Source organism: Cannabis sativa, chromosome 3 (assembly GCF_029168945.1).
Source record: "Cannabis sativa cultivar Pink pepper isolate KNU-18-1 chromosome 3, ASM2916894v1, whole genome shotgun sequence".
Classification (NCBI taxonomy): Eukaryota; Viridiplantae; Streptophyta; class Magnoliopsida; order Rosales; family Cannabaceae; genus Cannabis; species Cannabis sativa.
In genome coordinates, this window is record NC_083603.1 from 12612954 (window position 1) to 12638618 (window position 25665).

The following is a 25665-nucleotide window of genomic DNA, read 5'->3' on the forward strand; positions in this document are numbered from 1 at the left end:
GATTGGATAGTTCTTTGCTGTGTTAGCCCATGTTGTTGGTGATCAATTGTTAATGGGCTTAGCATCTGTGAGTAAAGTCTAGGTGAAGCAGAAGTGTGGGCTTTTCTAGTTGACTGAAGCCTTTGATGAGCGAGTGCCCACCAACTAGGGTTTTGTAGCTAAGTCCCCTCCCTAACTCTATAAATACATATTGTCTCATCACAATTGTATACCTTTTGATAATCAGATAAAATAAACTGCTTCTGATTTAGAGATCTAGGGAGGAAGACTTAGTTGATAGTATTGCACTATCAAATTGGAGTAACTGCTGTGGATCAATCAGAGATAATTGCTATGGATCAATCAGGTACACATACCTAATTATTATATCTTATTATTGTGTTCTATGTTATATACAAATAGTTCTTGGGTTAATTGTTAATTTATTTAACAACTCTCATTTATTTTCTAGTTGTATTTTCTCTTATATTAGCAGGGATTGTAATTATACCGCTCATAATGTAGCTAAGTGGGCATTTACCCACAAGAGGTTTGGAGTTATCCCATTAACTTCCATTTCGATAAACATTTTATGTAATGACCGTGAAGTCTAATCAGTTTATTTATCAGAGTACGCTTTTCTTCAAAAAAAAAAAAGGTAACATATATGGTAATTTACCATATATGGTAGTTTATTTTGTGTATATCCTAAGAATGACTTGAGGTCACGACACACGATCCGTTCCACGAATAATAAAAATAAGTTTTTCTTCATAAAATAATATTTAGGAATATTTTTCTACATTTAAATAAAGATTATCATTTTAATTTAATATTACTATTAAGTAGTGTGTTAATTAATGTTACATTTGGTAACACTTTTTTTAATAAGTTTTCTATTTTTTTTATTAGAAAAGTGAAAATATTTCAAAAAAACATGCTTTATAAAACTGTTTTCATTTTTCAATTTTTTAATTGAGAATCAAAATTCTAAAAATTTTAAAAACAAAAAAATTCACTTTCAAATTTTTTTACATAGTTTTTATTTCTTAATCAATATTTTAGATTCTGACTCTAACTTGGACCTATGGACCTGAACTCCGGACCCAAACCCAGTCTCGGACTCGGACCATAACCCCAGTCCCAGACCCAAACGTGGATCCGACTTAAATAAAATCAAAAAATAAAAGTAAAAGTTATAGAACACACTTTTGTTTTCTGTTTTTAAAATTAAAAAACAAAAGTGGTTATAGAACACATTTTTATTTTTAAAAACACAAATTTTACTTTCAATTTTGTAATTAAAAAATAAAAGTATTACGAAATATCACCTAAATTTTATAAATATGAGTGTGGTATTTATTTTACTCACTTGGTCATTCTAAGCTAGAAGGACCTCAAAATTGGATACCTTTTATTAACTTTCTTAAAATTTTACTATATCATTCATTTATATGACAATTTTAAAATTATTAATTTTTATGTATTTTTATAAAGTTACTAAATTTATTTGTTTGGAGTTTTTATTCTAGGTATTAACTTTTTTAGCAGTCGTTATTACTTTTTTAGTTGGATTAAGATTTGATCAAGAAATCTCACAGTTATTTAAGGAAGTTGTAGCTTTGGATTGGTTTTTGGATTTAGACTTTCTCTGAATTCTTATGAGCCTAATTATTTAGCTTTGATCTCGGTATTTTTTAAGAGATTTTCTTTTTGTAATTTAGGCTCTCTTTAAGATGTTTTTTTTTAATTTAGTAATTTTTTTAAGACTTCTCTTATTCATTTAAATCACTCTGCCTATATGACTACAAATGAATTAGTTGTGCACACACTTAAAATATATGTTGGGCTAGTTTGAATAGAGATTTTTCCATATCTTCTTTATAATGTACTCATCACCAATTTTTTGAATAGAAATTGTTCAATGTAAAAAAAAAAAAAAAAAAAAAACTCATCTCATATAATAATAATATCTCCATACATAAACTATACACGCATTTAATACACAGTTACATATATAATATATAGTATGTATTGATAATATATTCATAATAATTTTTTTAAATTAATAAATTTCCCTTCAAAAAAATAAAAATAAAAAATGAATAAAAGAGACAAAAGAAAATGAATACAGGACATTTATCAAAAAAAAAAAAGAATAGTTTGGCTTTTATTGATACACAAATAGTTGAAAAAACAACTATAAATACTGCATAATCTTTAGTTGAAAAACCTAACACAAAATATGGATAACGAAAAGCTGGGGTTACTCTTTGCACTAATAACTTTGTTATCATGGGTTTCATGGGCAGTAATAATGATAAAACGACGTCGTCATCGTCAGCTTGAAAAGCTAGGTCGGCTTCCGCCGGGCCCAAGGTGGTGGCCAATAGTAGGAAACATTTTCCAACTGGGCTGGGCTCCCCACGTGTCCTTTACCAAGCTGGCCCAAATCCACGGGCCCATCATGATCATATGGCTAGGCTCCATGAGCACCATCGTAATCTCATCCCAAGAAACAGCCCGTGAGATGTTCAAAAACCACGACGTTGTCTTAGCGGGCCGAAAGATCTACGAGTCCATGAAAGGAAAACACAGCAACGAGGGCTCTCTCATCACGGCCCAATACGGCCCACACTGGCGAATGCTGAGACGGCTTTCGATGACAGAATTTTTCGTAACGAGCCGACTCGACGCATCTAGAGCCGTTCGCGAGAATTGCATAGAGCGCATGGTGAAATTTATAGAGGAAGCCGGGGCGTGTGGGAGTGATCCAGTCGATGTGGGACGGTTTTTTTTCTTGATGGCGTTTAATTTGATTGGAAATCTAATGTTTTCGAAGGATTTATTGGACCCGAAATCGAAGAGTGGGGCTGAGTTTTTTTACCATACAGGTAAAGTTATGGAGTTTGCTGGTAAACCTAATGTTGCTGATTTTATTCCAATTTTTAGGCGTGTGGATCCTCAAGGGATCAGGAGAAATACACAGTTTCATGTGGAGAAAGCTTTTGAGATTGCGGGAGGGTTTATCGGAGAAAGGATGGAGAGTGATGATGAGAAGAGAAGGGACTTCTTAGATGTGCTTTTGGAGTTTCGAGGGAATGGGATGGAGGAGCCCTCAAAGTTTTGTTCCAGGACCATTAACGTCATCGTCTTTGTAAGGACATGCATACATGCATTAAATGCACTCAATATTATATATTATTGTTGACTTAATGTCCATTTTCATTCCATCAATTCTAGTTTTTTAAAACAAAATCATTCTAGTGTTTGCCAGTACCCACCGGCCATTCCATAGTACTATATATATATTTTCAGAAGTAATACTATATATATAATTTAACAAATACATTCGAGTAAGAAGACATAAGATATTTTAGCAAAAAAAAAAAAAATAGAAAACATAAGATAAGTAAACTTTTGATGTGTAATTTTTTTTTATATATATATATAACTATGGAAATTTAGGTAGTAGAAGGATCGTTTGGGTAGATTTTTTTTTTATCTATGTTTTATCTTTAAAAGAGATTTTTAGTCAATTTCTTTTTCATAATCACATAATTAAGTTGTAGCTATTTAAGATTACTTGTAAAATTTTAAAAAAATTTGAATACTGAAAATAAAATTTAAACACTTACTTACCAAGCATATAAGAAAAGTAGTCGTTTGTGCAACAAAATATGTAAATCTTATTTTTCAATATTGTAAACTACTCGTAATTTTTTCAAAATTTATAGGTGGTCCTAAATAAGTATAACGTATAATAAAAAAAATAGAGTAAAAAATACTAATATATGCCAGGCGAAACAAATAAAGAGTTTACCAAAACACTCTTAAAAAATATACTATAGACTTATCCTATAATAAGTATTAGGTAATATTGTTTTAAATGATTTTTTTTAAAAAAAATGGCTGTACATCAATAATATATAATAAAAAAAAAATCATATATGAGGGAATTAGGAACAGTAGAAATGATTCTAATTTAAAAGAATAAAAATTCTTTTATTATTTTTTTTTTTAAATTTTATGTTACGATTAAAATTAAATTAAAAATTAATAATTTATATTTAAAATATTAATTTCTTTTATAACAAGTATTTTTTGTTATACTAAAAGAGTCCCACGATATTTATATTATGACTAAAAATTGTTAGTATATAAGGTAACTTTTTTAGTGATTCTTTTCTCTTTATTTACTTGAAAAAAATATATGAGATAATTTTTTTTTTTTAATTCTTCTCCATGCATATATATTCTAATAGGGTGTTTATACATTTGATGTTGAATACAAATTTACTACTTTGTGTTTCCAAATAATAATTATTTAGTATTCAACGTACTATTTTGAAATCGTATAAGAGCTTATTTAGTACTCTGTCTTCAACTGCATAAATTTTAAATTTAAATTTAATTATTAAATTACATATAATTGAAAATAGTTTAATTGAATTTATAAAATTTAATTGACTAAATTTGAATTAGAATACTAAATGTGTACACTTATAAATGTAGAGTACAACTATTGTTATTCAATATATATAGGATATCCTAAATTTGAATTTTGGATATTATTGAAAATATATGATATCAAATTTATTTTTTTCGATGAAACACATAATTAACTAAAATAGGTATATTCCCTTCTAAATTAACATTTAAATCTTGTAAAAAAATATATATATTTTTAAATCTGTTGGAAAATTGGTTTAGACAAAAAAGTGAAATAGCAGGATTTCTTTAATATAAAATAATTTCTATATTTAGAGTGTAATTATTGTCTTGCTCTCTTTTTTATATTTCTTTCCAATTATTGAGTGGGCTCCGCAAGCATTATTTGAGGATGTGTTTGTTTGCACATGAATATTTTGATAGCTATGATTTATATTTTAAATGAGTATATTGGATTGGTTTCAAAAATAAAATTAATAAAATAAAATACTATATTGGATGAGATTTAGATGAATTGATATATTGGATGAGATAGAAATTTTATTTTGGGTAGGTTTGTTCACATGCTTTTACTTTTAGACAGAAACAATAAAAGTAAGAAGTTTAATTTAGTTATTATTTGGATATTAAAATTTAAAGAACATTATAAAAAAAAATAATTCAATATCTAAAACAATATATATTTGACAAAAATACATATATATTTTATATATTAGACAAAAATATATATATTTTTAGTAATTAAAATAAAAAAATAATTGACAAATAATAATAATAATAATAATAAAAAACTATTTGAATAAATGAATAAAAAAATATGAAACTTCATTACAAAAGATAAGTTAAAAAATATCTTTTTTTATCCATTAATCAAAAATACTCTTATATTATATTTTATTAAATATACTCATTTTTTTAGGTGAGTTATCTAATATATCTTCACTCACTAAGTCTATTATATAATTTACATTAACCCTGGTCTAATAGGAACTATAAAAGTTGGTATATCTTAAAGAATAAAAAATAGGTAAAAATTAAAACAAGTAAAATAATTTTTTTTTTAAAAAAAACTTATTTTCAAAGAGTTTTATGTAGAAGATCATATACCTTAACGAAAGCAACTTTCGAAGGCATGAAACTCTTTGCAATATATGTATTGACTAATTTAATGAGTAAGTACATGTGCACAAAATATTTCAGGAGATGTTCACTGCAGGGACAGACACAACAACAAGCACATTAGAATGGGCAATGGCTGAGCTTCTTCATAACCCTAAAACACTTAAAAAAGTTCAGTCCGAGCTGAGAAGAACAATCTCAAATGGGAAGAAGCTTGACGAGAGAGACGTAGAGAATCTCCCATACCTAAAAGCAGTCATCAAAGAAACGCTAAGGCTCCACCCTCCACTTCCATTCTTAGTCCCACACATGGCCATGGACACTTGCCAAATGCTCGGCTATTACATCCCCAAACACACTCAGATTCTCGTCAATGTTTGGGCAATAGGGAGAGACCCCAAGACTTGGGAAGACCCTTTAAAGTTCAAGCCTGAGAGATTCTTAGAGCCAAATATGGTAAAGGACTATAAGGGTCACCATTTTGATTTCATACCTTTCGGTTCCGGTCGTCGGATGTGTCCGGCGGTTCCTCTTGCCTCTAGGGTACTCCCTTTGGCTTTAGGCTCACTTTTGTTGTCGTTTGATTGGGTTTTGGCTGATGGGATTAAACCAGGCGAAATGGATATGAGTGAGAGAATGGGCATAACGCTTAGGAAAGCTGTTCCTCTCAAGGTAATTCCAATCCCTTATAAAGGACAACATTGCCAAGATTTGTAAATTAAGCACATTTAATCACTTTGTAAACAAGAAAGGGCAATGTATATTTACAAATAATGTGTAATAAAAGTACTACACACGTTAATGTTTTTTTTTTGGGAAGGAAGAAACTAGACAACCACACATATCTAATTATAACATCAATGGAATATTAGTCTGAAATAAGAAAATTCTGCATCTTTCTTTATTTCTCTCTCACCCATGTGTTTATTTCTAACTATTTAAACTCAGAATCTTGTGAAAAAAAACAATAACATCTTGAAACAAAGTATATATAACGGTCAACCATAAAATTGTCAAAATATATGCTACAAAATTTTTTATTTTTAGTCACAACAACATTTATGACTAAAAGTAAAAAAATTGTGACTAATTATAAATCATGATTCTTATGTTGTGACTAAAAAGTCTGTGACTAAAAGCATTAGTCACAAAAATTACAATTTGTTATGACTAAATATATTTTTAGTCATAATACTTGTTGTGACTAAAACTAAATTAGTGACAATTTGTAACTACATAGCATGTTTTAGTCACAAGTAACATTTTGTTGTGACTAAAAGTCACATTTAGTCACAAAAAAATTATGTTGTGACTAAAAAATTGTCACTAAAAATACGTAGCAGTTTTTTGTAGTGATAGATGAGCAAAGCTACTTTTCGACGGTTTAAAAACTAAGCACAAAAACTGACAAAAATATGTATTTTGTCGGCTTGGAATTAGCGACAAGTGATTTTTTTTTTATTTTCTAAAACATGTGTTGGTCGGTTTATAACCGATGGGAATACTTTATGTGTATTCCCACATGCATAAAGTATTCCCGTCAATTATAAACCAACAGGATAGACTGAATGTATCTAAATCCTATTTGCGTGCATCATCTTCTTCATTCTTGCAAAAAGTTCCAGACCGTTTTTTATTGCCGATTTCAGCTTCCCTCTTCCATTTTCTGCTCTCTCTCTCTCTCTCTCTCTCTCTCTCTCTCTCTCTCTCTCTCTCTCTCTCTCTCTCTCTCTCTCTCTCTCTCTCTCTCTCTCTCTCTCTCTCTCTCTCTCTCTCTCTCTCTCTCTCTCTCTCTCTCTCTCTCCGTACAATGGGCAAAATCTGTTGTCGTTCACCATTGGAAATTTCAACCGTGTCCTCATCCTCCATCCTTATTGACTCAAACCCTCACCTTGCTCTCAATTTCCATTTCCTTTTCTACTCACCCTCAACCTCAAGAATCTCGGTCCACCCTTGGGTGAGCCTCTTGTCCGTTCATGGTCCAAAAACGGACCTCAGATTAGTGGTATAATTTTTTACCATTATTTTTTTATGATTTTTTCGAGTCTCGTTGTATGACATGTGTAAGAGACAATTAATGGATCAAGATCTCCTGTTAAAAATTGGTGTCTCATACTATAAACCAATCAAAGTTTGACACATCAGCTAAGTTTTTATTTATAAAAATATAAAAAAAATTAAACTTCTAATAATTGAGTCAACAAAGCAGTTAACACATTTATTATAAATTAGATTAGTTGATGTGTCAAACTTTGATTGATTTAACACAGTATGGAACACTAATTTTTAACAAGGGATCTTGATTCCAATTAATGAGTCGTAAATGAAAAGAGCCCTCTAATCGTGTAACACAAGAGATAATTTGTATTTAGATTTTTATTTTACAAATCTCAAATCTAATTATCAGAATAAAATTAATTAATTTTATTTTAATTAATTTTAGATATTAGTAGATTTTGAACTTGAAAATGGATAAAATCTAATTTTTTTTCTTAATTTTAAAAATTTGATTATTTTATATTATTTTTAAATATAAGGTTAGATATTTTATATTTTACATAATTTAATTAATTTTATAAAATGACTTTATTTGAAATTTAAAATAAAATATATTTTAATCTAGAAAATTTTAAAAATATAACCATATATTTTGTGAACTTTTAAATTTTTTGTTATTCTAAATAAATTAAATTATAAAATTAGATAAATGATATTTGTTTATCATTTAATTTTATTTTCTTTTAAAAATAACATAAATTTTGAAAAGTTAGTTGATATTTTTGAATAAATATATTTAGGTTTTCAAATTTATAGGTTTAATTTTAAATTATATATTTAATTTAATTTAATTAATTTTTCAAAAATAATATTTTTTTATTTAGATTTTTTGAAATTAATTTAATTATTTTATTAATTTAAATTAAATAAATCCTATATACATCTATCCAATTTGTTGCATGTGTGTGTTTTATATATTGTTTATTATTAAAATTTATTTCATAAAACCTATTATTGTTTGATCTAAATTGTTATGGTTAACTTGTTGATAGATTCAATGATTTAATTTTAACCAATAGTTTAATTGTCAATAGGTCAAATAAATAATTTGTAACAGGTAAATTTTGTAATCTTCTTTCGTAGGGAGCCCATTTAATTTTTTTAATTAAAATGGACTAGGTTGCTAAAATAAAATTATCACTTTTTTAATTGATTTTATTTAGGTCCAATTAGTATTGGGCTTATTCAATGAATAACAGTTGTTTAATTAAGGTTAAATTCATCTCCTTTGGGCCTTGTGTGAGAGTTAGGAAGCCATTGGTAGTGGGTACGACATAATGAACCCAACCCTCCCTCACATGAACAACCCTAATTGTGAAGGCCCATTTGCCTTATTTGAATAACTGTAGTAGGTTAATTATACTAGTTTAACCTAATAAAATTGATTAGTAACATAATTAATTTTGAAATACATTGTTGCCCTTAATTTTGTCTAAAATACGTGGACCAACACGACTGTGACACGTGGATTGAAGGAGTAAGACTTTGAGATAATTCGACTAAGTCTTCTCAATCAAAAGGATCAGCAAGGAGCATGCCTCCCGGAGAAGGTATGAGGGATTTACATACTCTCGGAGAGCAAGGCTATAACAAAGCACCTCCGGGAGGTATCAAATCCTACCTGAACAGTCACCTCGCATTTCATGTCGCATGGGAGGAGGCGTATGGGAACTGCCTTAAGTATTAAAGTCTGATGGCGTAACCCCCCTTCTCCAGCTATTACGCTATGATTAATGAGCATAGTGACGGCTACTTTATGAGGAATCACATCAGTCAAGAGAGGATAATGGATTACATCCACCTAACCCTTAAAAACCTAGGGATTAGACCATGCATGTCCTATGATACACTCGTTGGGAATGTGTGCCTCTACTGAATAATACAGAAAGACATGTACCTCGGTTCTAGGGATCACCCCACAAAAACACTATAAATACCTTCCAAACTCATTAAGGCAGGGGTCGAGAATTCTGGTTTCATAAGAACCAAAGAGAAAAACCACCAAGAACATTCTCTGTAATAAATACTCTCATAAATAACAGAGAATCGTGGACTAAGGCTCATTAATGCCCCAACCACGTAAAAATCTCGTGCATTAACTTCTTACAGCTTTCTTATATATTATTATTATATTGGTTGCCGAAAAACCTCGGTCAACATTTTGGTGCTTTCATTGAGAGCTGAAGGAAGCGTTTGCAAGTAAACAGTAATATTACAAAACAACAATGGTGGAGACTCGCAACACACGTCAACCCCATCCTCCTCACGACGCCCAAGATCCTGACGATGAGGATGTGGCCTCAAGAGTGAATGTGGGCTTTGCGAAAGGAGAAGGAACCCACGACGACGAATACGAAGGAAACTTCGATGAGTACGACGCCTATGACGAAGGTAGCTACACAGAGCTAGTACTCTTGAGACAAAAGGCTGCCGATCACGGAACAAAACAAAAAGATGCAAGAAGTGATGCTTGCCATGCAAAAGGCCATGGAGGCAGTGGGAATCCACGTGCATCACAAAGCCATCCGTGCCGGACTTGGAGAAACACCAAGAGAGTCTTCACCAAGTGCCGAAAAGCAAAAATCTAGGGAACCTAGCCCTATAAGGTATCCCTCTGAAGGGAACCAGCAGAAAAACCCTACTTCCACTCCTGGAAAAAAGAAAAAGGTGCAGGATCCGCGAAAAGGTCCGCTCAGATTTCCCGAAAGGGAAAGGTCCGCAGAGGGGAAAACTCCAAAGAGGGAGTCTTGACCCTCACGATCGAGAGGACCGAAAGAGCGTTTCCGTGCACCAGGAACCTGGAGGGAGAGGAAGGAGGGGCCAAAAATACCCTCTCGTCAATCTAAGACATTAGATTAATAGAAAACCAGTGACCTCCCGGATCACCTAGACCAAAAGAAACACGTGCCCGCAGTTTCCACGAGAACGCTAAATGAAGGAAACATGGCTGAGCTTGCCATACTCCGAAAAGATATTGCTCGGGTCTCCTGGAGACAAAAAGGTGATGACTCCGACTCAGACTGTGAAGACCGGGAGCCATGTGCCAGGCACATCCTAGAGGCGGAGCTCCCCAAAAATTTTAAAATGCCCGAAATGGCAGCTTATACCGGGAACTCGGACCCTAGCGATCACCTATCACGGTTCAACCGGGTAATGACAGTCATGAGAGTTAGCAATGACGCCAAGTGTTTATGCTTTCCGCTAACATTAAGCGAATCTGCGGAAGAATGGTTCAAGAAACTAGAACCAGGATCCGTGGATTGCTGGAATAAGCTGGAACCAGCTTTCGGAGACAGTTTGTCGCCGCAAGGAAGGTTAATCTGGAGGTTAGCGCCTTGACTAACATCAAGCAGCTACCTACGAAAACATTGAAGAATTTCATAAAGAGGTTTAAGGAAGAATCCTCAAAGACCTAGAAAGTTGATGACGGATAGCAGCTTTCTCTTCTTCAAGCAGGGATCCATACTGGGACTCTGTTTTGGAATGAGTTACAGCAAGAAGGAGCCTCTAACCTTCAGGACTTCCAGAGAAGAGTCCAAAAATACATCAACCTAGAAGAGGCCCAAATAGTGGCCTATGGGGGATACTACCCTACCGGGATACCATGGTATGTACCCGGAGCTCAGCTCTCGGGAACTTTACCAGCAGCTACTCCACCGATGAGCGGCATACAATTTTTCGCTACCCCAGGATATAATCAGGGTCAGGCCTTAGCCCCTGCATCTTCTCCTTATGGGAATCCTTCTGGGATAAATGGACAAGTCCCGTCTCACTCCGCTCCAACCGCAAGCTTAGCAGGTCCCTCTCAAGGCTCCCGGAGCAAGAGGTGCTCAAAAGGCAGCAACCGGACGGAGGATAAGCGGCAGAAAAGGGGGTACACTCCCCAGTACACCCAGTACACGGAGCTAACGGACTCCCAGGAGCGTGTGTATTTTGCTACTAGGCAAAATACGCACTACCGGAGACCGCCTCCTCTGTACAAGGATAGCTCCCGAAGGGATCCCAACAAAAGATGTGAGTATCACAACGACATTGGACATAGCACCAATGAAAGCAAAAACCTCAAGGACGAGATCGAAAACTTGATTCGATTGGGTCATCTTTACGAATGGATCAAAAACCGGTTGCCTCATCTCAATCCGGTTCTGACAGTAGGACCTTTGCCCCAAGGAACACCAGGGGGTGCAACCGGAGCGTTGGCACCAGTCGCTCCCCTAGGCGAAACCCAGCAAATTCCTGGCCTGCCACCAAGACCCAACGGAAGAGTAGCCATGATCTCTGGAGGACCCCATATCGGAGGGACTACCCGAAAGGAACTGAAACGTTACGCAGGGGCCATAAAACACAGTGAGGTTTGGGAAATTACTCAACTCCCGGCTCAAAGGCCCCGGCTAATGGATCAGCCCATTACGTTCACAGAAGAGGACGCTAAGACAGTGCGTTTCCCTCATCATGACCCCCTGGTCATAGAGACTCCCATCGCCAACAAGATTGTGGCCAGAATCCTAATCAACAATGGGAGTTATGTGAATTTACTGTTTAAAGAAGCCTTCATGGCAATAGGCCTCACGGACCGGGACCTCTCACCAAGCGGTTCCCAGCTCACAGGGTTCAATGGAACAACACTCACCCCAATGGGGAAAGTGAGACTCCCAGTCACCTTGTGACCAGACACACCCCAGAGCACCTTCAAGTACTACACATTTGTGGTGGTGGACAGCCCAACGGCTTACAACGCAATCTTCGACCGACCAGCCCTGGTGGATTTCGGTGCAGTCACGTCGATTAGGCACTTGTGTCTAAAATTCCCTACTTATGAGGCTGGGATGGGAACCGTGAGAGGAAACCACGGGGAGGCCAGGCAGTGTTACAACGTTGCTACCCACCTACCCGTTCTAATGGTTTGTGAAATTATTGAGCCAGGAATGGCGGAAGAAGATGAGTTTGATCCACGTGTGGGATCCAAAAAAAATGTAGAACCTATGGAGGACGTCAAGGAAGTATCGGTGTGTGACCTCGACCCCGCCAAGGTCCTCTGGCTCGGAAAAAGTCTAGAGCCGGAGGAAAAAGAAAAAATAATTAAGGCACTAAGGGCTACCACGGATGTTTTTGTGTGGTGTCAAGAGGACATGACCGGCATAAGCCCCCACGTCATAACCCACGTCCTTAACGTCAACCCGGACATGCCACCGGTCTAACAGAAAAGACGCCCCCTAGACTCAGTAAAGGCGGAATGTAATGCCCTAATGCTAAGGCACGCTACAGTGCTTTTTCAATTACGGTGCAATCTTTGCTAATCAAAGAATTTTCTCGAAAAACGTGTCAAATTAAAACTTCTGTATTTATTAATAAACTTTATAATATATTAAAATATTTACAAGTGTCGGGATCCCATTTTTTAAACTTTGTAAAATTAACATTCCAAAATATACATTTTTCATAGGTCGCACAGTGACAACAAAATACAATCCCCAGATGTCCCGAGACCGAACACTCCAAGTCGCGCCGCTTCAACATGTACAATCTCATCCGAGCTCAGGTTCACTCCTGTTCAGCCTTCGCCTTTCCTTTACCTACACATGAAAGTAGAACTGTGAGTCAACAGACTCAGTAAGAAAAGCATACAACATATCATATAATTTTCCGACTTGTACTTAGGCGCCCATACACCTATTTACAAGGCTTAACAGATGAGTACGAACGTTCCATACTAGGGTACAACCACTATACCACATGCACTATGTACCTCGATGTACGAGTGTTGGTAGGGTTTGCTCATACCCTGAGTACCTTTGAGTGAAAAAGTACTTGAGACTCTTATGATCAGTGTAAATCTTGCAATTCTCACCGTAAAGATAATGTCGCCATATCTTTAGAGCAAATACCACAGCAGCAAGCTTTAAGTGATGAGTTGGATAGCGCTGCTCATAATCTTTCAGTTGTCGAGAGGCATAAGCTATGACTCTGTCAGCTTGCATCAGAACACATCCCAGACCTTGTCTGGATGCATCACAATAAACCACAAATTTCTCTTGATCTGATGGCAAAGCTAACACTGGAGCTGTTATCAAACCTTGCTTCAACTCCTGGAAACTTGTTTCACATTTATCTGACCACACAAATCTTTAATTTTTCTTGGTCAATTCGATTAGGGGCATAGAAATTTTAGAGAATCCTTCGACAAAACGTTGATAGTACCCCGCTAAACCGAGAAAACTTAGAACTTCCGTCACAGACTTGGGCCTCGGCCAATTCTTCACTGATTCTACCTTGTTTGGATCAACCATAATCCCATTTTTCCCAACAATATGCCTCAGAAAGGACACCTCAGACAGCCAAAATTCGCACTTTTTGAACTTTGCATACAACTTATGATCCCTAAGTCGCTGCAATACCATTCGAAGATGATGCTCGTGATCCTCTTCTGACTGAGAGTATACAAGAATGTCATCGATAAACACTATAATGCAGTTATCGAGGAAATCCTTGAATAATCTATTCATGAGATCCATAAAGGTCGCAGGAGCATTAGTCAATCCGAATGACATTACTAGAAACTCATAGTGTCCATATCTGGTTCTAAAAGCAGTCTTCGGTATGTCCTCCTCTCGAATTCTGAGTTGATGATAACCAGATCGTAGATCAATCTTCAAAAACACTGTCTTTCCCTGAAGCTGATCGAACAAATCATCGATTCCGGGCCACGGGTACTTATTTTTAATCGTCAGCTTGTTTAGTTCCTGATAATCAATACACATTCTGAGGGAACCATCCTTCTTTTTCACAAAGAGAACCGGAGCTCCCCAGGGCGATACATTGGGTCGGATAAACCCAATGTCAAGCATCCCCTAAAGTTACAACTTAAGCTCCTTAAGTTCTGCTGGAGCCATTCTATATGGAGCTTTAGAAACAAGTTCGACTCCAGGTGCCGGATCAATTACAAAACCAATCTCTCGCTGTGGCGGCAATCCCGGCAACTCCTCGGGAAACACATCGAGAAAATCTTTCACCACCCTAACTGCCTCAGGCCCAAATGGTTCAGGTTTGCTGGAGTCAATTACCACTGCTAGAAATCTTATACAGCCACTGTATAGTAAATCTCTAGCCCTCAATACAGAAATAACTAGGATCCGAGACCCCTGGACAGATCCAACATAAACAAACGGATCTTCACCTTCTGGCTAAAAAATCACCATTTTCTGCTTACAATCTATACTGGCCGAATACTTGGACAGAAAATCCATCCCCAGTATAATGTCAAACTCAGTTAGTTCCAGTTCTATAAGGTCAGCGCTCAACTCCCTATCTTCGATCCTAAACGGCATAGACCTAATGCGCCTATTAGAGATAACCAATTCCCCGCTAGGCATTAGGGTTTCGAATCCTCTTTCTAAAATATCACAAGGCCTACCCAAAAGATCAATTATTCTTGTAGCTACATATGAGCGTGTAGCTCCTGAATCAAATAAAACTGTAAACAAGGAGTTGTTGACGGGAAGCTGACCTGTCATAACAGAAGGACTGGCTGCAGCATCGGCTTGGGTGATAGCAAACACTCGAGCAGGAACCAGTTTCACCTCAGCTTTCGGCTCCTCTCTCTTTGCCTGAGGGCAATCTTTCTTGAAATGCCCCACCATGCCGCACAGGAAGCATGTCTTCCGGTTACACTCTCCCGGATGATGTTTCTTGCACCGTGGACAATTAGGGTAAGAATAACCCTGGCGTTCACCTCTGCCTTGGTTCCCACGAAACCGCTTACTTTGCCCTGAACCACCAGAAGCTGGGGTGATTTTCCTTTTCTGCTCAGTGGTGGAGTCACCACCATCCCTACCTTAAACACGAGTAGGAACAGTGGGGGTTTCACCAACACTCGGAGTCACCCGGGGCTCCTGAAGAAACTTCACTGCACCCTCAGCTCTCAAAGCCTTTTCAACCATTTCTGCATAGGTGGTTGCCTCGGTAGTAGTAATCACCAAATCGTGCCTAATCTTCGCACTCAAACCAGCCAAATATTTCTCTTTCTTACTGAAATCAGTTGGCACAATTCCCGCTGCGAGCTTGGCCAGACGGTCAAACTTTGTTGTATACTCAGTAACAGACATTCCCTCGGTTTGAACCAATTCGGTGACTTCTTTCCGCTTTTCACTGCGGACAGCTTCATTGTAATACTTGGAGTTAAACAACTCCTTGAATTCTTCCCAGGTCATCACTGTGACATCCCGAGTGAGGGTTATCAACTCCCACCATATGAGAGCGTCCTCCCGAAACTGGAAAGTGGCGCATGCCACCCGATCATTACCAACCACTCCCATAAAGTTGAGGATACGCTCGATCACTATGAACCATTGCTCAGCCTTCAATACATCAGGACCTCCCAGAAACACTAGAGGTGCCCGCTTCCGGAACCTTTCGTACAATGGCTCCATACGGTGGCCAACAACAGGTTGTTTTGTTGGCACCGCTGGAACTGCAACGGCCTGAGCAACTTGAGGAGGCACGGTAGGAGGACCCTGCTGCCTCAATCTCTGAATCTCTTCATCTTTTTGGCGGATCCAATCTTGCATTTCCGCGAATCTTTGCTCCTAATCCGGAGGAGCTTGTGGTGGATTTACAGGACGACCACCCTGAACTCTGCCAAGGCCACGGCCGCGACCACGAGGATTTTGGGGATTTCTTTGACCGCCTCCGGTCTCAACCATATTACCCTGACTTCTTGTATTTTGCAGGGCGTCCATTTTATAGGACTTAGCCTGAGAACCCATAAGCCAGGAAAATTAGATAGCGATCAAAACTTAACACCGCTCTTAAGGACTTAAAGGCAACACACTTTTAAAATAATTAATTAATTAAAATCTATTATGCTTCCTAACATGCTTTCACGTTCACAATTATTTAAAATACTAAACAATTACGGGCTTACTGAACCGTGAACCGAGCTTTCTCTGATGAAGATTGTACATGTCTTAGCAAGCTTCGGTAGACAAACCTGGCGGCTTTGATACCAAAATTGTAATGCCCTAATGCTAAGGCACGCTACAGTGCTTTTTCAATTACGGTGCAATCTTTGCTAATCAAAGAATTTTCTTGAAAAACGTGTCAAATTAAAACTTTTGTATTTATTAATAAACTTTATAATATATTAAAATATTTACAAGTGTCGGGATCCCGTTTTTTAAACTTTGTAAAATTAACATTCCAAAATATACATTTTTCATAGGTCGCACAGCGACAACAAAATACAATCCCCAGATGTCCCAAGACCGAACACTCTAATTCGCGCCGCTTCAACATGTGCAATCTCATCCGAGCTCAGGTTCACTCCTGTTCAGCCTTCGCCTTTCCTTTACCTACACATGAAAGTAGAACTGTGAGTCAACAGACTCAGTAAGAAAAGCATACAACATATCATATAATGTTCCGACTTGTACTTAGGCGCCCATACACCTATTTACAAGGCTTAACAGATGAGTACGAACGTTCCATACTAGGGTATAACCACTATACCACATGCACTACGTACCTCGATGTACGAGTGTTGGTAGGGTTTGCTCATACCCTGAGTACCTTTGAGTGATATACCACGCACTCCCAGTACCTCACCGTACTTATGCTGGTATCACGGTACTCTCAGATAACATTCACTGTACCAACGCACTCTATACGATAATGGTATAAGTGTTGGTAGTGCGAATAACATTTTCAGCATGCATATACACATAACATATACATACACTCAGATATGCATATCACATATTATATACAGTTCTTACCTTCTTTCCAAATTCAAGTGTGCTGGCCGACCTGAACGAAAATGCTCGTGCTAGATGGATGCCCTAATCACATTAATTGTAACACAGATGAGAGACTCACTAAATCACTTTCCGGGGACTTAAGCTTGGAACTTAAAGTTCCCCTATCGATAAATAAGATGGCAATACCCTAAATATCTCAAAATTAGAAAAACAAGGGTTCCAAAAATTCCCCCCAACCGGTAGACCGGTCCCAACCGGAAGTCCAGTTCTGGGACACCAACCGGTCGACCGGTTGGTACAGGTCCTCAGAACCGGAATTCCGGTTCTGCGCTGGGAAAACCAAAAATTCTCCCCTTGCACTCAAAACCAACCTAAACACTACCAAACTTTCCAGGGTACGTAATATGGGTATAAACAATAAATTCCAGGCAGTAATTCACAGAACAAACCACTAAAACCTAAGTTGCCATTAGAGATGAAAGCTTTGAACTCAAAGCTCAAACTTGCATAAAACTCATAATCAATCTCAAAACTAGCTGCTATGAACTAAAATCAATCCATACAAGCCCTAGAATTCGAACTATGCAAGCATCAAACCCTAACAGCCCCTAAAACTCAAAATCACCTCTTGAAACTAAAATACAACTTCAATAACTTAAAAGAGAAAGGAGCTAGGGTTTACCTTGATTGTTCTTCCTTAAATCCTTGGCTGAAAACATAGAGAATAAAGAGTTTGGCTCGGTTTTCCTTCTGGTTGAGAGGGGCCGAACACCAAGAGAGAGAGAAGAGAAATGGAAATTTCTCAAATTTTAATTTTTTCCTTAATTTTCCTAAATGAGATAATTGTTAGGGAAAACCAATTTCCCTTGCTGAATAAATCAGCTTGCTAGGTGTCAAAAAGCTAGATAGCCACCTCAACATACACTTAAGAAAATGACTTAATTGCCCTTTAACCCAAAACCATGATTTTACAAAAGCTAGGGGTAAAATGGTCAAATTCCATAACCCCGCTCAATCCCGATAATTTATTTCCTCTAAAATATTCCCCGCTAAGAAATAAAGTTCTAAACTTACCCATGTGATCAAGCTAGTGCTAATTGCCTTTACTAATCCAAATTTCTATAGCGGTCATTACACGGAAGCCCTAGAGAAAGAGGTGGACAAATTACTAACCAACGGCATGATCCGAGACGTGTATTATCCAGAATGGTTGGCCAATCCGGTGCTGGTACCGAAACCAAACGGGACATGGCGGGTTTGTATAGATTTTACCGATCTAAACAAGGGTTGCCCAAAAGACTTTTTTCCTTTGCCACGAATCGACCAAATGGTGGATGCCACCTCCAGATTCAAGCTATTGTCCTTCATGGACGCATACGCCGGCTACAACCATATCAAGATGCACATCGCGGATCAAGAGTGCACTAGCTTCAGGACCGATAAGGGGGTATACTGCTACCTTGTCATGCCTTTTGGGCTAAAGAACGCTGGTGCAACTTATCAGCAAATGGTGAACCGGATGTTTAAAGGCCTTCTGGGACAAAATATGGAGGTATACGTGGACGACATGTTAGTCAAGTCAAACGCATATGCAAGCCATGCGGATGACCTAGAAGAATGCTTCGAAGTGGTCCGGAGATACGGAATGAAACTTAACCAAAAGAAGTGCACTTTTGGGGTCAAATCGGGAAAGTTTCTGGGCTTCATTGTCAGTCAACGGGGGATAGAAGCAAACCCAGAAAAAATCCAAGCTCTCCTAAGCATGCCTTCCCTTAAGAAACACAAAGATGTGCAGAGCTTAACCGGGAAGGTTGCTGCCCTGAGCCGTTTTATCTCCCGATCCACAGACAAATGCATTCCTTTCTTCAACATCTTGAAAAAGTGCCAGAAATTTGAATGGTCCAACGAGTGCGAGGAGGCATTCAAAAAACTAAAGGAGCACATGGCCAAACCTCCAATCCTATCGAAACCCGTACTCGGAGAGGACTTGTTCCTATACTTGGCAGTCTCCGAGAATGCAGTTAGCGCGGCCTTAGTACGGGAAGAGGAAAAAACTCAGCATCCCGTGTACTATGTCAGCAAGCACATGATAGGGGCAGAGACACGATATCCGGTGATCGAGAAACTAGTTTTTTGCCTCGTAATGGCCTCGAGAAAGCTGAGACCTTACTTCCAAGCTCACCCAATCATAGTACTAACCAACCACCCGCTCCGACAAGTCCTAGGAAAGCCAGAGGCGTCTGGTAGACTTCTCAAATGGGCCATGGAGCTAAGCCAATTTGATCTACACTACATTCCCCGCACTTCCATAAAAGGGCAGGCGCTAGCAAACTTCATCACGGAGTGCCATGAAGCAGAGGCTAATGCTAACATACCCACACCGCAAGTCTCGGCATGGAAGGTATTTGTGGATGGCGCCTCTAACGAGAATGGGTCTGGAGCAGGGGTTGCGATGATATCCCTAAATGGACTTCGAATCTAGGCAGCCCTACGGTTTGAATTCACAGCTTCTAACAATGAGGCCGAATACGAAGCCCTGATAGCAGGGCTAAGATTGGCAAAAACCGTGGGGGGCAAAAGAGTAGAAGTCTACAGCGATTCGCAACTGGTAGTAAACCAGGTGTTGGGAGAATATCAGACGCGCGGAGAAAAGATGGCTGCATATGTGGCAATAGTCTGGGAATCGCTCCACGAGTTCAAGGACTATAAAGTTGAAAGAATCCCCAGGGAAAAGAACGCTCACGCAGACGATTTGGCTAAGTTAGCTTCAGACAGTGAAATTGAGAAACTGGGGGTGGTACATGTGGAACGCTTGGCGGAGCCAAGCATCAAAGTCAAAAATACCATAGCGACAGTTGAGCAAGAGCTCAGCTGGATGGTCCCCATCATCGAATACATAACGAAAGGCGAGTTTCCCTAAGAGAAGGCACTATCCAGAAGGATACAATATCAAGCACATCGTTATGTGATGATGGAAAAAATTCTCTATCGAAGAGAACTCAACATGCCGTATTTAAGGTGTGTATCAGACCCTGAAGCTAAGCAAATTATGCTAGAGGTCCATGAGGGGTTCTATGGAGATCATACAGGAGGCCCAAGTCTCTCAAAGAAAGTATTGAGACAAGGGTACTTCTGGCCAACCATGAAAAAAGATTGCATCGACTACGTCCAGAAATGTGATTCGTGCCAAAGGTTCGCGAACATACCTAGAGCTCCTCCCAATGAAATTACCCTGATGACTGGTCCCTGGCCCTTTGCTGTCCGGGGAATAGATCTTATTGGGTCCATGCCAATAGGAAAGGGAGCAGTAAAGTATTCAATAGTAGCAGTAGACTACTTCACAGAGTGGACGCAGGCTGAGCCCATGAAGACTATAACTGCTAAAAAAGCACTAGACTTTGTTATGAAAAACATAGTATGTCGATACGGCTATCCTCACAAAATAGTCTCAGACAATGGGAAGCAGTTTGACTGCGAAGAATTCACCGACTTCTGCAACCAGCACGGAGTCGTTAAAAGCTTCTTCACAGTGGCAAGGCCACAAAAAAAAAATGGACACGCAGAAGCGGTCAATCAAATCCTAAAAGTCACCTTAAAGAAAGCTGCTAGCCTGCAAAAATAATTGGCCCGAAGAATTGCCAAGAGTGTTATGGGCTGTTAGAAATTATTTTACCAGGATCTTAGATCTACTCACAAGTATGTTGATTAACACCCTAAATATGAACTTTCTAAAACGATGAAATAAACACATATAAAGTTTAGGAAACCTTACATTGGGTGCAGCGGAATTAAATGACTCATTCCGTTCAGATATCTAGCCCTTGATTCCTTTCAGTTGCAGAGCATTATCAATATCTGAACCTGGATCTCTTTCTCTAAATCTTTGATGCTGAAACTCCTTCTTGCTGAAAGTCTTTCTTCACGATCTTCCTCACTATGATTGAAGTATCACTTGCTGTGTGTGGGCACTACTCTTACACTAAGAATTTCGAAATCTCAATGAGGAAGAGAGAGAGAGTGGGTTCGGCCAACGATAGGGAGAGAGAAGGCTCAGTTTTTTTCTGAATGAAAAAGTAGAAAATTTTAAGTGTAATTTTTCTGAAGCCTTCACTATCTATTTATAGCATTCCACTAGGGTTAGGTTTGAATTATTTGGCATTAAAATAATGAAAAAATCAGTTTAAATTTCCTACAAAAGTGGTCGGCCCTATACTAGTGGATTTGGGCCTCACTTTTTGCAATTTTGCAGTTTTATCTTTTCTGCATCTGATTTTCTCAAAAACGCCAATTTTCAAATTCAACCATTTAAATGCTAATTCTAACTATTTAATAACTATAAATAATTATTAAATAATATTGTCATTTATCATATTTATTAATTGAACCATACAAAGTATCATAATTAACAAATATGCCCCTAAAACTCTTTCTTTACAATTTTGCCCTTACTTAGTGAAAAATTCACAAATAGACATAGTCTAATTTGAGAATTATAATTGATTAATCAAAACCAATTACATGAGTCTTACAAGCAATATTATCTCAATTAGTGCGGGGACCATGGGTCTATATAACCGAGCTTCCAATAAGTAGATGAAGAATTTATTACTAAAATTCACTAACTTATTAATTCTTCGTTGAATCCACACATAGAACTTAGAATTGCACTCTCAGTTATATAGAATGCTCTATATGTTCCACCATATAGACACATCATTAGTTATACATTGTTATAATCCTAATTTGATCAATGATCCTCTATATGAATGATCTACACTGTAAAGGGATTAAATTACCGTTACACCCTACAATGTATTTATTCCTTAAAACACTTGACCCCGTATAAATGATATTTCAGCTTATGTGAAATGAGTACTCCACCATTTATGTTCGTTTGGTCAAGCTCAAAGGAGATCATCCTTTGCTTACTATTCGCCAAATAGAAGCTATAGATTCCATGTTTATGCTAGTGCTCCCACTCAATTGCATTACCGTGTTCCCAAAATGTACGTATCACCCTGACCTAAAAGTAGGCTTAACTAACAAATCAAAGAACACGAATAGCCTCTCGAAATTGAGCCTAATCATATCAGGATTAAGATCATTTGATCTTGGATCAACTAGGCGATATTGACTTGAATAGATATTACGGTAAGTTTAATAAATCTAAGTCAAAGTAAAATATCGGTCCCTTCCGATGCATACTCCATGCATCCAACCTGAGCTTTACTTTAACCAATGCTCTGGAAAGAACATAGCACTTCTCCAAATGCAAGTAAACTCTGTTGTAGATTATCATATCAGTGAAACCCTATGTCTGATAAATCTAGGAAACTTTATTCACATAGTCATGTTTACTTTCCAATGTGTTGACGGCACAATAAACAGGATCAAGTATGTGAAAAGGGTTTCAGATGAATTTATACATTATGTACATATAATCATGAAATAAATCATGTGAACCATGCAACATTAAATGTTATTTCTGATCTATATTAATAAGTAAATCTGATTATATTGAAATGAGTTTTATTTAGGGCATAAAACCCAACAAACTCCTGCTTGCACTAATATAAAACAAAAAAGTGCGTTTCAAATAATCTCAACACCTTGATATACAAATCAAGTGTAGTAGTAGTAAACTCCCAACAAACTCCTGAAAGTTTGAATTAACCACAACCTTTTCTCCACCATTACTCTTCCTTAATCACAAAATCATTGATAATGTGAAATTCCTCTCTATATGTCTACTCTCTTGGGATACTGGATTCTATATCTTTGGCAACTACTTTTGGTTAATCAGGAAATAACACTAGTAGTTTAGTCAATTTGGAATGGTGTCAAAAATGTATAGAACTTTCCTTAGACTGAATAAGTACCTTTCCTGCAACTTTAACATTTAGTCCCTATCTGGTAGAGCTAGAGACTTCAGATAGGTTTTTACACTTCTCCAAAATCACTATTCCACCCCCAGAGTAATCACCATTTAGTCCCTATATTGAACCATGTTATTTTTTGTTATTAAGTTGTAGTTTAATTTTGAATCTTCATTGTTGGTCTAATTTGGCTTGTTTATCTAATGAGATAAATCCCTAGTGGATTTTCACCATTAGACATACATAATAGTGTTAGATCTCAAAAGATAAATATTGTATATGCGACATCTAGCTGTTCATCAATTGATGACACCTTAGACTAGTATTTTTACGATATGAAACAAGAAGATTGTATAAATAAGATTACTTTGACTTTCGCTAATCGAAGCATCGTTGGATTCTTATTTTAAACAAAATTATCCTAATTCCTCTTAGCTTATTCATTTCGAATTAGCTCAATAACATATCATTGGATTAATGGTCTATAAATCATTTCATGTCATTCTATATTTTCTCTTAAGAAATTAAATGACGTATATGATTATAATCCCGAAATTCTATTCCCAATTGATATAAATCCTCAATCTTAGAAATCTCTTACTTGTATGGGCAAATCTGACTTAGAGTTTGTATTAGTAGTGGTGGTCCAAGATAGAATTACTCATAATATTTGGTATAAATTTAAGTCTTTGACTTTAATTTTAGATTCCAAATAGAAATTTTCTTATATTTTTAATTCCAGAATACAATATAGTTACACTTTCTCAAGTGTTTAATATCCATCTTCTATTAATGGATTAAAACTGTATGGAATATGAGTTAGGTATTCTGTGACCAGGATCCACTTGCAGTATTCTAAGAACTCTTTGATGTAACTAAACCTATGTCATCAAAAGACACTACTAATTTTTTTTAATCTATGGCATTTGTATCTTGTTGATAGTGGATTTGACAAGATCAATTTCTGCAAAGAGTTAATATGCCTATATCCACTGAAAGTAGTTCATCTCATTCGCAGATGGATGTACATTAAGGGGTGGATATGAGTTTTTCGGTGTATAATTAAAATGATAACTCTAGATATACCTTTTAGCAAGAAATTTGAAATGTTTAAAAAATTTCATTAATTTCTAGCAATGGTTAGACCATTAAGGTAAGTGGTTAAAGATCTTGCGAACTGATAGGGGTGGAGAAATAGTTAATAGATATGCAGTTCAAAGATCATTAATTTGATTTTTGAATTATATCCAAACTTACCTCCCCATAAATTTCAAGTTGCATGTTGATGATTAGTTACTAGTTGTTGCCTAATTCCTTCTATGGTAATACAATTTCAGAATGATGTAATGGTTGTATACTTAATGTAAATCATTATTAGATTCATGGATGACCTAATCAAAATCTTAAGAAAAGCTAGGACTGTTAACCATGGTTTGTTAGCTATTCTAAGTGGTTAGGGGTGGACCATCCCATTGTAAATAGATAAGAAAGTGTTTGTTCAAACAAATACTACTTTTCTAAGAAAATGACTAAGTCTGAAAACTGATAGTAGTTCATCTCATTCGCAGATGGATGTACATTCAGGGGTGGATATGAGTTTTTCGTTGTATTCTTAAAACGATCACTCTAGATTATACCTTATGCAAAGAAATTTGAAATGTTTGAAAAATTTCATTAATTTCTAGCAATGGTTAAAACCATTAAGGTAAGTGGTTAAAGATCTTGCGAACTGATAGGGGTGGAGAAATAGTTAGTGGATATGCAGTTCAAAGATCATTAAATTGATTTTTCAATTATATCCAAACTTACCTCCCCAGAAATTTGGAGTTGCATGTTGATGATTAGTTACTAGTCGTTGCCTAGTAACTTCTATGGTAATACAATTTCAGAATGATGTAATGGTTGTATACTTAATGTAAATCATTACTAGATTCATGGATGACCTAATCAAAATTTTAAGAAAAGCTAGAACTGTTAACCATGGTTTGTTAGCTATTCTAAGTGATTAGGGGTGGACCATCCCATAGTCAATAGATAAGAAAGTGTTTGTTTAAACAAATAGTCTTTTTCTAAGAAAAAGACTAAGTCTGAAAATAAAGTAGCAAATAAAGGAGATATTTATTTCTTGATTCCAAAAGTGTTCTATCATCTTATTTGACATATGATGATCCCACTGCCTCTGTTGTCTTGTCACAACCGAAGAGGTTAATACCATTTAGTTTTCTTAGATATAATTCACGGTACCTTGTCGTAGTGGGAGAGTTTTTAGGAATTCACCTTCTTATGACTTGGGAGACACTAGTGATTAAAATCCATTGTGAGTTTAAACAAGTAATGGATTGTCAAGATAAGAAACTATGAAGAAAGCCAAAAGAACTATGGTTTAATCCAGTCATATGGAATAACCTAAAGTTTTCTATTACAAGGAC

General features: G+C 36.7%; 1 protein-coding gene across 1 annotated transcript; it reads left to right on the forward strand.

Moving 5' to 3' along the window:
• Positions 1 to 2220: 2220 nt before the first annotated feature.
• LOC115709081 (iridoid oxidase) lies at positions 2221 to 6437 on the forward strand. The gene is made up of 2 exons (XM_030637115.2): positions 2221 to 3136; positions 5632 to 6437. The coding sequence occupies exons 1-2, from the start codon at positions 2225 to 2227 to the stop codon at positions 6265 to 6267; spliced, it is 1548 nt and encodes a 515-aa protein (XP_030492975.1). The 5' UTR covers positions 2221 to 2224; the 3' UTR covers positions 6268 to 6437.
• The last annotated feature ends 19228 nt before the right edge of the window (positions 6438 to 25665 follow it).

Bases quoted from the DNA above. Each gene is read 5' to 3' on its own strand.
- LOC115709081 (XM_030637115.2), top strand. From the start codon at position 2,225: ATGGATAACGAAAAGCTGGGGTTACTCTTTGCACTAATAACTTTGTTA. The intron at 3,137-5,631 runs GTAAGGACATGC...AAAATATTTCAG, and splicing joins CCATTAACGTCATCGTCTTT to GAGATGTTCACTGCAGGGAC.